Below are 14256 nucleotides of genomic sequence, written 5' to 3'. Positions count from 1 at the left end.
AATTTAAAATATATATTTTCTCCTGCTTACCCTAATTTTCAATCTTTAGTTAGGGATCTTGAATGTTATTGAAGCTTTGGAGCTGGCACCTGAAGTTGTGTATCCCCTCTATATTGCTGCTTGCACAGACTGGTATATGTTACTTTCATGTTGTACAAGATTTAATTTAATTTTTAATTTCATATTTTCCCATAAGTCTCATTTGTGGATTTTGACATCATGTTTAATGGTTGTTCTGTTGAAGTCAAGAGGCTGTTGTTAAGAGAGGAGAGGAGCTTCTAAAGAAGAAGGCTTCTGGTGTAAATTTAGATGATGCAAACCTGATAAATAGACTCTTTTTACTGTTTAATGGTATGACACATGTTTAGGTTTTATTTCTTTTTGGACTTCAGCTTCCTTGTGTTTTTTTCTTTTTTCTTTTTTCCTAATTTAGTGCTTCTCTTTCTATTCTGTTCAACTTCATGCTTGATCCATATTTAAGCACTGCCCACATTAACAATTAAACAAGAACTCAAGGGAAAATTGACTGCTGATAATAATTGGTGTTCAACAAAGGTTTAAATTTCTTATGTTTGGAAAATAGTGGGGAAAAGGTAGGCATGTTTGTGTGTATACCAACATTTTAAAAGCCATTTTGAATTTCATTTAGTATACTGTGGTCACTTTGAGGCTTTAAAAAATTGTGTGATCTCATTAGGCATAGAACTCATGTGTCAAGGCTGTGTCAGTGATCTAACTTTTGCATCTTAAGTCTTAACTCATGAACATCTCAAGTAAAAATATGTTATTAGTTGAAGTATTAGACTATTAGTTTATTACTACGTTTCTCTTATTTGGTCTGAATGGTAAACATGTAGCTTACTTTATCATTGATTATGGGTTGCTTTGAAATGTCTAATAACTTTTAATTTTGGTCAAGTTAATTTCATTTGATATTATTGTTCCCCTTCCCTCTCTCCCTTTACATTTGCGATGAAGCTCTGAATCTCATGGAGGTTTGAATTTGGATGGGGAAAAAGATGGAGTGTTGTACTACTTTACACGGACTCGAGTATGGATATCGGGTGCGGGTGTGTATCTAGGGGTTGGACACTTCAAAATTAAAAATTGAGGATACGTGGATATGGATCCAAATTTGGATATGGGTACGAGAATACGTTAAATAGTTATTTTTTAAATATATTTATTAAATGAAGATGAGTTAAAAAAAACTAAGGAATATCAGATTTTGTTAAAAAATAAATAACAAATAAAAATTATTTTAGGCATAAAATAAAGGGTAAACTACCGATAGATCCTAATAGTTGGACTTAATTCCTATCAAGTCCTATTGAAAATAAGTTCTGGTAAAAGCGTCGCTAAAAATAATTTTTTGTGAGGATTTTTTGCCTAGGTCGCTAAAAATTAACAATTAGTGACTTTTTTTTGTCACGATTTTTATAAATTATTGCTAAAACTTACAATTAGGCCTCATTTGGGGATAGGCTTTTTTAGTAACTTTTTAGTTTTTTGGCTAAAATATGATATAAAAAAAACTCGTATGTTTGGGATGACTTCTTGATTTTTTACGAAAAGATGTGCAAAAAATAGAGTGAAAAGGGAATCTTTGACTTTTTGGTATAGGGTTGTTGGCTTTTTGATTTTTTTTAGTGACTTTTTGGCTTTTAGGCTAAAAAGTTTTCTTCCCAAACGAGGCCTTAGTGACGTTTTTATGTGACAAATTTTTCAAATTGTCGCTGAATTTTGTGACAATTTTTAAACTATGGCTGAAAATTAACAATTAGTGACATTTTTTAATAGTGTTTAATGAAAAATGTCATTAATTATTATAGGACCTATTGGACAATAACTCCACTTATTAGGACCTATACGTAAGGCCCCCTAAAATAAATTATATTATACATGATAAAAATAAATTATTTTATGTTAGGCATAAAAATTATATTATTTATGATATACTATATTATTATATTAAAAGGAAGAGAGATAAAGAAAGAAGAGAAGACAACGATAGAAGAAGAGAGACGCGAGTCGGCAGAAGAAGAGGATAGAGAGAGAGAGAGAGAGAGACCAAAGAGGAATCGAAGCCCTAGGGTTGTTTTCTAAATGGAATCGACTTTGTGAAGTTGGGTTTCAAATCTCCTTTAATTCAGTCGAGTTCGCAACTAGGGTTCGTGTTTCGATCTTGCTTTGCAACTCAACTTGCTTCGCAAAGGTGAGTTTTAGCTCCCCCCTCCCTCTCTCTTTCTCGCTCCATCTTTGAGTTTTAGCCATATCCGTTTGTATCTAGCCATATCTCGTGCCCGTGCCCGTGCCCATGCCTGTGTCATGTCGTGTCAACACAGGTACCTCTAAAAAACCAGAGAGTTCGTGTAACGTAGATGTTGTTGCTGGGCTTAGGTCTTGGGATTAACGGAAGCTCTGTTCATTTTGGATTGGTGGTCGTCTTCAAGAGGCTATCTCAAACCGAGCATGTTGCAGAAGCAAGTGTGGATCTGGGTTGTTGGAGTCCCTCTTCATTTGGAATGTAGGGACCTTTGAGGTCAGTATGTGGCACCTATTAGATACATTCCAATAGCAGCAAAGGCTCTAGATGGGTTTTGATGGATGATTCGTTGCAAGCTGGGATGAAAACAACCAAAGTTTCTTAATGGGTGCTAAGGAGGATATAGGGGTTTAGCAAGCTTCTGGAGGTGTCCTGTTAGGGTTTTGAGAAGGAAGCCATCTATTTGTTGGAGGCTATTAAGGCGAAATGGCTTAACTCTTCACCTATGAAAGACTCGAGAAGTGGTCATTGAGGGTGCAGGTTGGATAAGGGAGTAGAGAAAAACTTAGAAATGGTCTATTAATTATGATGGACAAAGGGGACATGAAGGGGGTAGGGTGGTGAACAGGGTCAAGGGTACTTTATGCTTGTCTTTGTGAAGTCAAGAGGGCAACAAAAATACTATTCTATATTTTCTATTTTTTATTTGTTCTAAAATTTCGCACTCTAAGAGGTCAATTGTAATCTATATAAATCGAAAGTTTTTCATGGTTGATTTAGAATTTTATTTTCAGGATGTGTCTTAAGAAGCAGAAAGTAACTTGTATGTTTCTGGTGGAACTTGAAGTCTTTTCCTGGGGTACCTAGAAGTGAGTCTGGTAAGCGTAGAGAAATTGAGGAACTTCATATCAGAATTTTTTTGTCATATTGGCAATGAGTCTTTGATTAAGGCCTCGTTTGGGAACAAGCTAATTTAGTAACTTTTTGGCTATTTGGCTAAAAAGGTAGGTAAAAAAAACTTGTATGTTTGGGATGATTTTTTGGCTAATTACGAAAAGATGTGCAAAAAGTAGAGAGAAAAGAGAATCTTTGACTTTTTGGTATGGGTTGTTGGCTTTTTGGCTAATTGGCTAAAATAGCCTCTTGCCAAACGAGGCGAGTGTTTTGTCCAGTATTCCGACATATTTTATGTCGGTGCATGTGATTCCTGTGGCAATTGCGAGGCGGATTGAGAAGCTTCAACGGGATTTCTTATGGGGCAGAGGGCGGAGGGTTTCTATTATCACTTGATGGCCTGGGATTGGGTTTGTTGGCCAAAGGAGGAGCGGGGTTTGGGGATTCAAGGCTTGCAAGAGTTCAACATGGCTCTTATGGGGAAATAGTTGTGGCGGAAGGTGGTGGCGGCTAAGTATGGTTTGGGGTGTTGGGGGGATGGGGGAGGGTGTACGGAGAGCGTGGGGCAGTCTCATGGGCAGAGTTTATGGAAAGGCATGTGGCAAGGGTGGTCGGAGTTTTGGGGTTGGGTTAGTTTTAAGGTTGGTGAGGGGAGTAGGGTTCGATTTTGGAGGGATAAGTGGTGTGGTGAGGTTCCATTGAAGGAGAGGTTCCCTTTGATTTTTGATATGGTGGATCGGGAGGCTACTGTGGCATCTTGTGGGACTGGGCAAGGGAGTATAGTGGTGTGGAATGTTCAATTGCGTCGTGATGTCCAAGATTGGGAGTTGGATCAATTGGTGGTTTATTGGGGTTTTTGTATGGGCTGCAAGTTTGATGGGGTGGGGGAGGATGTTATGTTATGGGATTGTCCAAAGGCGGAAGGGGTTTTCATTGTGGCTTTGTTTTATCAGGCTTTTATGGCAGGGGTAGTGGTTCCCTTTCCATGGAGGTATATTTGGGTGTTGGGAGTCCTTCCAAAGTTGCGTTCTTTGTGTGGACGGCGGCTTCAGGTTGTATTTTTATAATTGATAACTTGATTCGATGTCGGCATATTATAGTTAATAGGTGTAGCATGTGTTGTAGAGATGTGGAGACGGTGAATTATTTTCTTATCCATTGTTCAGTTCCTTCGAGGCTTTGAATGTTCATTGTGGCAACTTTTGGTTTGTCTTGGGTCCAACCAAGGACAATGGTGGGCTTGTTACAGATCTGAAGTGGTACGAGGGTTGGGAGACGGCGATGGAAGGCATGGTTACTTGCTGCTCATTGTTTACTGTGGCTTATTTGGCTGGTGCATAACATGCGGATATTCTAGGGGATTGTTCGCTTGATATCATGGTTGGAAAGTCCGTTACTTTTGGTGCTTCATAGTTGGGTTCCACTTTCAGTTGAGCCAGATGTGTTTGCTTTTGTAGATTTTGTTTTGTTTTGCGTTTGATGTTTTGTGCCTTTCGGTTCCTTTTGTTATTTTTTTTTTACGAAATGAAACTATTCAGAATATTGTAAAAGGGTATAATGGTGTGTAACGGACCGTTATGGCTGTTACGGTACCGCTGTGGGCGTTGCATAACATCAAAACGGCCATTAAATATGTGAATTTCCATCATACCGCTATAGCGGCCGTAACGGTTGGCGGTAACCACCACAACCGTTGCGCAACGGCGTTACGGAACGGTTGTAGTCGCTTTTTAAAATCTTGATGCATGTATATAAGTATATATATATATATATATTATATATACTGAATTGAATTGTGAGCTTGAGATGGTGTAAAACTTGCTCAGTGGGTCATTGGTATGATATGAGGTCTCTTAAGCATGTGAGTCAGCTGTATGTTTGGCCTTTTCTTAATTATCTTTGAAGATGGACTGGATACTACTAACTGTAGTGACACACGCTTGCGTGCGCATACAGACACACAAACAAACAAACAAACAAACAAACAAAAAAAGAAAGAAAAAAAAGAAGAAAGAGAGGGAAAGAAAAGAAAACGAAAGAGTTTTGACTATCACACCATTTTCTTGGCGTCTTTTAAGTTCTGGAGTTCTGCGTAATCTAACGAGATTGTGGTTGTCAAGAGATTAAGATATCATGGTTGGAAATCTTTCCAGCCTAAAATGTCATTAATAGACTACTACCAAAAGGGATATAAGGTATATACATCTGCCATCAGCTGGAATTTAGTGTTCTAAAGCAAGTTACATAAGCAATATTTGAGTTCACAATTCCAGCCTAAAACATCATTAATGAGTTCATGTAAGTGTTTCTGATAATTCTAATCAGTTAAATTATTGTGCATGTTGTCGGTCACCTTTTTACTTTGATTAGAATGACTTACGTGTCTAGAGATCATTTGCTTCCTATAATTTACTATTGCACATGTTGAGTACATAATTGATTTACATTTTTGTGCAGGTAATACCGAAGCTGAACGTATTGCTCCAGAATCTAGAGTCATTCCAGGCAATCCTGCTCTGAGGGCAAGGCTGATGTCTATTTTCTGTCGGTCAATTACAGCAGCAAATAGTTTCCCATCAACTTTACAGTGTATTTTTGGATGCATATATGGTAAGCAGCATAGGTTCGTCCTAATCCCCATCTATTTCATTGGTATACAATGTTTGAATTTGTTCAAATTTTGGCATGTGATAGGAAGTGGTACCACCTCAAGGTTGAGGCAGATGGGAATGGAGTTCACTGTCTGGGTGTTCAAGCATGTAAGGACTTTATGTTTCATTTCTGATTTTTTTAAGCTACATAGTTAATTGCCATGTCCTTAATCCGGCATTTCTTCGGGGCATTTTTAGTTGTGTGTTTTTCTAAATGTTTAGTTGTCTGTTTCATTTCTGATTTTTTAAGCTATGTGGAATTTTTTATAGTCTGTTTTTTTGCAAATAAAAAATATAGAAACAAATGTCTGCTTGAAAACTAATGAACATTAAAAACCAAATAAAATTTGAAACCCTTCTCTTTGTTCCCTTAAACATTTAGAAAATATTTAATTTATCCAAAAAAATAGTCACTTATATATTTAAATCTCTTAGTTTGAGATTCTTTAATTTTTCTGATGTTCTTATATTTCCTTAAAAAATATTTATATGCGGGGGTGAATCCTTCCTCAACTGCAAAAGCACCCTTTATATCACTAGGGTGCACACCGATAGCATGAAACGTCAAAGGAAAAGGCTCTAGCTTTTTTAGTTAGGTCATTGTAGAGACAGATATTTGTTATCCTTTCACATGGATGCATTTTGCTCATTCAAGTGTCTGACCTCTTCATTTTCCTTGATGACATCAGAATTGAGTTTGACACAATTATCCGGACAAGCATTTCAAACGTGAAAGCAAATGCTGAACTGCTGATAAAATTGTCCTTTTTGTGTTGGGTGGCATGCAAGGTTTCAAAAAGCGGTTACGATCGCGGTAACAGTTGCGGTTGTGGGGTGTAAAAGCCGTAGCATAACGGTTGCGGTAACCGGAATTGTGAATTTTTTTTTTATTTTTCTCACAATTTGAAGAAAACTTATTGATACGCATATATATATATATATATATATTCAGAATCACATTTATTGGGGTTTAAAATAGATTTTGATAATTTTTTAAAATTTTTAAGGTAAATTACAAACACGCCTCTTGAGCTTTACTTAAATTACAAATTACCCCTTGTGGTTCTAGAAATTACATTTTGCCCCTTAAGGTCTCTAATTTCATAACAAATAGGTCATTTTATTGATAAATCATCAAGTTAATTAACAGCTTTTAATAAAAACAAACCAAGCCGTAAGTCGTATCAAATGAGGTCGGCTATATGAATCTTTTTTCTTCACGCGACCCTATCAAAGGCCATTTCGTTAGTCAAATTAAGTAGATCCATATCTCTATTTATAACGCTAGCTAACGTTAATCCAGGCTTACCCCGTCCCCTAACACTTCTATTTACCATTACAGCATCACATCTCTTCACTATTGCTTCTGTTGATCTCCGTTGAATATGACCAAACCATCTCAATCGATTCTCTCTCAACTTATCTTCTATCGGTGCTACTCCCACCCATTCTCGAATACACTCATTCTTAATTCTGCCTTGTCTAGTCTTGTCATACATCCACCTTAACATCCTCATCTCAGCCACACTCATCTTATCTACATGTTGTTTCTTGGTTGCTCAACGCTCTGTCCCATACAATATCGCCGGTCTAATAGCCGTTCTATAGAACTTACTTTTTAGTTTAGTGGGTATTCGTTTATCGTACAGTACCCCAGACGTACTTCTTCACTTGCACTATCCCGACTTAATCCTATGGGCCACAACTGCATCAACCTCCTCGCTGTTGTGATAATCAACCCTAAATAACGAAAATGTTCACTTTTAGGCAGTTCTTGGTTCTCAATCTTCACTTCTCCTCTGTTTTCATTGTTACTGTTACTAAATTTATACTCCATGTACTCTATCTTAATTACAGATTTTAATAATGTTAAATTTTTATTTCAATTAATAATTCAGATAATTTTATTATTGTATAGGGTATAGGTGAACAGTTAGAAATTTCACTTTTTCAATTAATTTTGTTAAATAAAAAATTTTGTCAGGGAGGTATTTGTAATTTTCCAAATCACAAGAGGCAATTCATATTTTAAGCAAATCTTAGGGGGTGTATTTGTAATTTATCCAAATTTTTAAGTATGATCCAATATATTTCCTATTTTCAAATCACTATGAGCTTTTTACATTTTATTTCAATAGTTAATGACTTTAAGAATAATTAATTTTAAATGTCTACAAATTATTTTTGACCAATACCTAAATTAACTAAATAAAAAATATTCACAATTATCAAATGAAATGATTATAAAAATAAAAATTGTGACATAAACAAAAATTATTTTTGAGGCACTTTTTTGGACAACACTTTACAGCTAACTAGGGCCTCGTTTGTGAACAGGCTTTTTTAGTAACTTTTTGACTTTTTGACTAAAATATGATATTAAAAAAAACTAGTGTGTTTAGGATGATCTTTTGATTTTTTACGAAAAGATGTGCAAAAAGTAGAGCGAAAATTGAATCTTTGACTTTTTGGTATAGGTAACGGCTTTTTGATTTTTTTAGTGACTTTTTGACTTTTATGCTAAAAAGGTTACTTCCCAAACGAGGCATTAATAAAATTATTTATAATTAAGTATTAAATGAAATGATTATAAAAATAAAAATTGTGCCATAAACAAAAATTATTTTTGAATTACTGATTTTATTTATTTTTTTAAAGATATTTTTTGGACAACATATTACAGTAACAAAATAAAAAAATATTTACAATTAAATATTATATAAAATAATTATTAAAATAAATACAACCACTTTTTATATATATTTTATTTTACATGCTAATGTAATGAAATAAAAATTAAAAAATTTTGTTTTTTTTTTTGTAAGCTTTTGTTATTTATTTTTTTATTTTGGAGGAAAAGAAACTATTCAGAATATTGTAAAATAGTGAACAGACCATTACGGCCGTTACGGTACCGCTACGGCCATTATGTAACACCAAAACAGTTGCTACACATGTGAATTTTTGTCATTCTGCTATAGCGGCTTTAACAGGTGGTGGTAACCACCACAACCGTTGCGTAACGGTTGTGACTGCTTTTTATTACCTTGGTAGCATGATAAATTATATTGACTGAGCAAAAAGCACAATAACAGTCTTCCTGACGTGTACGTACCTGCATGTTTTGCATAAGTTTTCATGTCTAAGATTACTAGGTTTTGTGATTCTTTCTGAGTAGTGCACTTGTATGACTCCATTGTTTCTCTTGTAGTCCCTTCTATAATTATTCTAATTTTGTCTAGCATTGTCAGTGGTTATGACCAACCATCATTCACCATATGCAACGTACTTCAACAAAGAAAAAGCATAATTTTTTTCTTTATCTGGTGTAGTCAAACATTTTTGACAAAAGCGCCTCTATTTCATGGATTAGTTGGATGAGCTGGTCTCCTTTGAATTTTCGATGAGGTGTCATTATGTTGCTAGCTGTCAATGCCTTGTGCAAGCTTAATTGACATAACAATGATTGTCTTGGTGGCAAGGTTTCAAAAAGCGGTGTTACGTAACGGTTGCGGCAGTAGGCGCTACCCGTTACACCCGCTTTTGCGGGGTGATGAAAATTCACGTGTAATGGCTGTTTTAGTGTTACGTAACGGCATGTTACGCATCTTTACAATATTCTAAATAGCTTCCTTTTCAAAAAAAAAAAAAAAAAAAAAAAAGCTTACAAAAGAAGAACGAATAGTCAAGTGATCTAAACTCAAAGAAAAAACCTTGTATGATTTTTTTTTTTTCTTTATAAGTTGTTTTTTAATTTTTATTTCATTACATTAACATGTAAAATAAAAAATATATAAACAGTGATTGTATTTATTTTTATAATTATTTCATTTAATATTTAATTGTAAATATTTTTTATTTTGTTACTGTAATGTATTGTCTAAAAATTGTTTTTTAAAAAAATAAATAAAATCAGTAGCTCAAAAATAATTTTTGTTTATGGCACTATTTTTATTTTTATAATCATTTCATTTAATACTTAATTGTAAATAATTTTATTTAGTTAGCTATAAAGTGTTGTCTAAAAAAAATGTCTTTTAAAAAAAAAAACAATAGCTCAAAAACAATTTTTGTTTATGGCACAATTTTTATTTTTATATGTACCCAATTTTTCTCTTCCCAAACACACATTAATGTGTATTAATAGAGTGTTATTTTTATAATCATTTCATTTAATAATTGTAAATATTTTTTATTTAGTTAGTTCAGGTATTGGTCAAAAATAATTTTGTAGACATTTAAAATCAATTATTCTTAAAGTCATTAACTATTGAAATAAAATATTAAAAGCTCCTTTTATAGTGATTTGAAAAAACTAACTGATTTTGAAAATTATACTTAAAAACTAACAAAAACTAACTGATTTATACTTAAAAACTAACAAAAATTGATCAAAATTTATTTTAAACCCCAATAAATGTGATTTTGAAAAAGAAAAAAAAAGTGTATTGGTAAGTTTTTTTTTCAAATTGTGCAAAAAATAAAAAAAATTCATGGTTCTAGTTACTGCAATCATTACGCTATAACTTTTACACCCCACAACAGCAATCGTGCCATCGCAACCGTTATAGCAACCACAACCGCAACCGCAATTGCTTTCCGAAACCTTGGCTACGGCCTTTACACCCTTCAACCGCAACCGCGCCATCGCAACCGTTACGGTGATCATATATCGGGTTATCTGCGATCTCTCTTTAGCGTTTACACCTGATAACGTGATAAAAAGGTTTCCATGTTAAATAAAACTGTATGGATTCAAACAGTAATAAGTTCATATTTGGCCATGATCTTCATAGGAGGAGGATACAGAGTAAGAGATGTTGATTCTACTGGGGCTTTCAGGCAGGGTCTTCAGGGTCTTCAACCTCTGCTTTCAACTCTCTCTATCTGTAGGGGACACTTGAGTAGGGGCTTCCCTATCCGCCTTCAATGTTTTATAAAGTCTACCTGATGCATGGTTGACTTTAGCGGTGGTGTATTCTACGCAATGCATCTTCCTTGTATTTATTCAGATGCTCATTGAGAGCATTAAGGCACTATGGTAGCTGTTATTTCTTTATTTTTTCTCCTTTTCTTCTCTAGGAGGATATCTGGTTCTCCTTATTGTCCTTATACTTCTTCCTTTTCCTTTAATCATAGTTCTCTTATGTTGATGTTCTTAAAAAAAGAAATAAATATTGGAAATATAATAACAACAATTTTATGATTCCTTTCAGTGAAGTGTTGAATTTTCAACGAATAATTGTAGTTCTTTGGAAAAATTCTTATTAGAAATTTCAGGAGTTTCATAGTAAATGGTGTCATGGGTGATTTGAGCACTTGATTTGGAACTTCTAGGGCGTGGAGGTGCAGATTTTCAAGCCTTGATTTCGTGACTAGAAACTGTAGATTCATGACATTGGTGCTGGTGCCACTATCTAAGCCAGTACAGGCAGTTGAGGGGGAGTGGGGAGTTTTGAGGGTTTGGCTTGGTATCCAATATGATTAGCATGAGATGGTGAGGATATGCTGAAATCCCCGAATTGGATAGTTAAAGAGAAACAGCAGAGTACTGTATCAAATATATGCCAATATATTTTTTTCTCCTGCCCCTTTTTGTAACATGGAAACTGAGCACACCACAACCATTTGGTCACTACAATGTTTCATATTTTTGTGAATTTGCTAAAATTCTTGCCACACCACAGCTAACTTCCTATTTCTCTGCTTTCAATGCTGGCTACATATGACTGGATAATTTATTCACTATCTATCTCGTGTGATCTTGCGATTTCTGTGGAGTTTTCATTGAGCTTAACCATGCTGGACAGTTGTTGCCATAAAATGACTCATGTTTGGTCCTGTTTCCTGCCAATATTCTGGAAACTTTTTTTAATGGAACATTTGAAGTTCATATATGACTTTATGACACTTTATGCAATTGAAGGGTATGCTCATGTTGTAAGTTTCTGTGCGAAGTCTGGGAATTGCTGCACATAGATATTGGAAAAGATAGCTGCTGACCTTTCTTGTATCTTGTCATCACATATTCTTGGAGATTTTCACCCATAAAGCTGCATGTGAATTTTTCTTTGGCATTTATTGAATGGGAAACATTGTAAAGTAGTTATTCGACCTTCCTTTCAACTGTATGCAGGCAAAAATGGATCAGCTGAAACTTATGGGCCCTCTTATACTGACTGGAATTCTGAAGTCTCTTGATCATTATTCAACTTCAGAATCAGGTTCACTTGTGACACAATATGCATTCTGTGAACTTCAGTGGTCTATCATAATTATTTTGTCAGAAGTTGGTAAAATTATTTGATGGATCAATATAATCGTTTTCATTTAGATGCTATTGCTAGAGACACCAAAAGTTTTGCGTATCAAGCTATTGGAATGCTTTCACAGCGCATGCCTCAACTTTTCAGGTACATGATCTCCCTTCCTATATATATATATATATATATTTTACTTTTGTTTTCTTTTTGTGTGTTATTGCATTCTGTTGGATCATTTTCCTATTTTTGTTTTTTTCGTGGTATCAGGGATAAGATTGACATTGCTGTTCGGCTTTTTGATGCTCTGAGGTCAGAGGCTCAGTTTCTTCGTCTCATTATCCAAGACTCGACCAACTCCCTTGCTGTTGCATACAGGGTATCTCAGTTCAGTCCTTTTTTTTATGATATAGTTTACAATTTTCTTTTCTGATTGTATTGATTAAACATTTTCATGTAAGCTCAATTACATGGAAGGGAATAAAATTTCAGATAAAAGATATATATGTATTTGTGGTCTTTTACATGTAAATGCCTACTATTTACTTCAACATTCTAGCTTTGTTCTGCACTGTATTTGTGAATTACTCTTTTTGTTTTGGTTCTTTCTCTGTTTCGTAGTGAATTCTTTTTTAATTGGTTTCTTGCCTGAGTATCAGGATGCACCCACAACTGTCTTAAAGGATTTGGAGGCACTTCTGCTGATAAATTCTCAACTGGTATAATTCATTTACAGTCTGGTCACCTTCTGTATCTGTTGTTTGACTCCTCTCTCTCTCTCTCTCTCTCTCTCTCTCTCTCTCTGAATTTAGGATGATGGTTTTGTCATTAATCTGCAGCACACAATTCTGGTTTCACCATAAGCTTCTTGATCCCCAATGTAAACCATTTTTCATTTTGCAAGGAACAAAGTGAAGTACGTTTTTGTGCTGTGAGATGGGCTACATCCTTATTTGAGTTGCAACATTGTCCAAGCCGATTTATTTGTATGCTTGGGGCTGCAGATACTAAGTTGGATATTAGGTATCTTGGTCTTTCATACTCTATGCTTTACATTTGCTTCAGTAAGTAGCAATTTTTTTTGTCATCATTTTGTTCATTTGGATTTCTGTGTATTGATGTTTCTTATAATGACAAGCCCTTTATCTTTAATTGTCAACATAATTGTTCTGATCAGGTTTTTTTTTTTTTCATTATTTATTTATTTATTTTTGTTAATTTTGGCCAGTACTTTGTTTGGTGGTACTGTAGGGGTGTGCATATGTGATGTCAAACTTGGTTATAAATTGGTGTTAAAGAAATCAATTGTTGTTATTAAAATGTGATAAATTTCCCGTCTTCTCTAATAGGATCAAAATTTCGTTTTAGTACGTTCTTTCGGTTAGGTTGGAAATGCAAATAGAAATGGAAACTTTTAGAAACGTTTCGAAAACATGAGAAATAGCAAAAGCATTTGAAAGAGTATGAAAATATTTGAAAACTGTTAGATTTGCATAAAAGAAAGAAAAGAAAGAGGAAGAAAAGAGAGAGCACTGCTGCTATATATTATTTCACACACCTAAACATATTAGGGTTACACATACTTATAATAAAAGACTAAAGGAACAAAAGACAGAACTACCCTTATACACTAATACTTAACACTTCCCCTCAAGTTGGTGCAAAGATATCTCTCATGCCCAACTTGCAGCAAATAGGATGGAAAACCTTACTACTAAGACCCTTAGTAAAGACATCAACCAATTGATCTACAGACTTCACAAAAGGCATACATATGAAACCCTTATTCAATTTCTCCTTGATGAAATGTCTGTTGATCTCAATATGCTTTGTTCTATCATGCTGAATAGGATTGTGAGCGATACTAATGGCAGCTTTGTTGTCACAGTATAGTGTTAATGGTTCACTACAAACAAACCCAATGTCATTCAACAAGGACTGGAGCCACATCAATTCACATGTACCATGCGTCATAGCCCTGTATTCTGCCTCTGCACTAGATCTGGACACCACTGTTTGTTTCTTACTACGCCATGTGACTAAATTTCCCCCCACAAATGCGTAGTAACCGGAGGTAGATCGCCTGTCATCTATAGAACCAGCCCAATCAGCATCTGTGAATGCCTTCATCCAACCTCAAGTGACTATGATTGGAAAATAAAATCCCTTTACCAGTAGTAGATTT

The 14256-nt window shown here is 34.7% G+C and overlaps 1 protein-coding gene across 4 annotated transcripts in view; it reads left to right on the top strand.

Moving 5' to 3' along the window:
- LOC114319780 (uncharacterized) overlaps nt 1-14256 on the top strand; it is a 76408-nt gene that overhangs the window by 8091 nt on the left and 54061 nt on the right. For 2 of the 4 annotated variants that reach the window (XM_082910750.1, XM_082910748.1), the window contains exons 6-14: nt 50-132; nt 245-351; nt 5618-5770; nt 5855-5919; nt 11948-12035; nt 12146-12224; nt 12342-12450; nt 12731-12790; nt 12976-13094. In XM_082910750.1, the coding sequence (XP_082766876.1) occupies nt 50-132; nt 245-351; nt 5618-5770; nt 5855-5919; nt 11948-12035; nt 12146-12224; nt 12342-12450; nt 12731-12790; nt 12976-13094 (863 nt within the window). Of the gene's footprint in view, nt 1-49; nt 133-244; nt 352-5617; nt 5920-11947; nt 12036-12145; nt 12225-12341; nt 12451-12730; nt 12791-12975; nt 13095-14256 lie in introns of all 4 variants that reach the window. The other 2 variants (XM_082910749.1, XM_082910747.1) reach the window with 1 other exon arrangement.

This window comes from Camellia sinensis, unplaced genomic scaffold (genome assembly GCF_055761805.1).
Source record: "Camellia sinensis isolate YWXY unplaced genomic scaffold, ASM5576180v1 Unanchor1, whole genome shotgun sequence".
NCBI classification, from domain to species: domain Eukaryota; kingdom Viridiplantae; phylum Streptophyta; class Magnoliopsida; order Ericales; family Theaceae; genus Camellia; species Camellia sinensis.
This window is presented reverse-complemented; position numbering and strand designations above follow the sequence as displayed.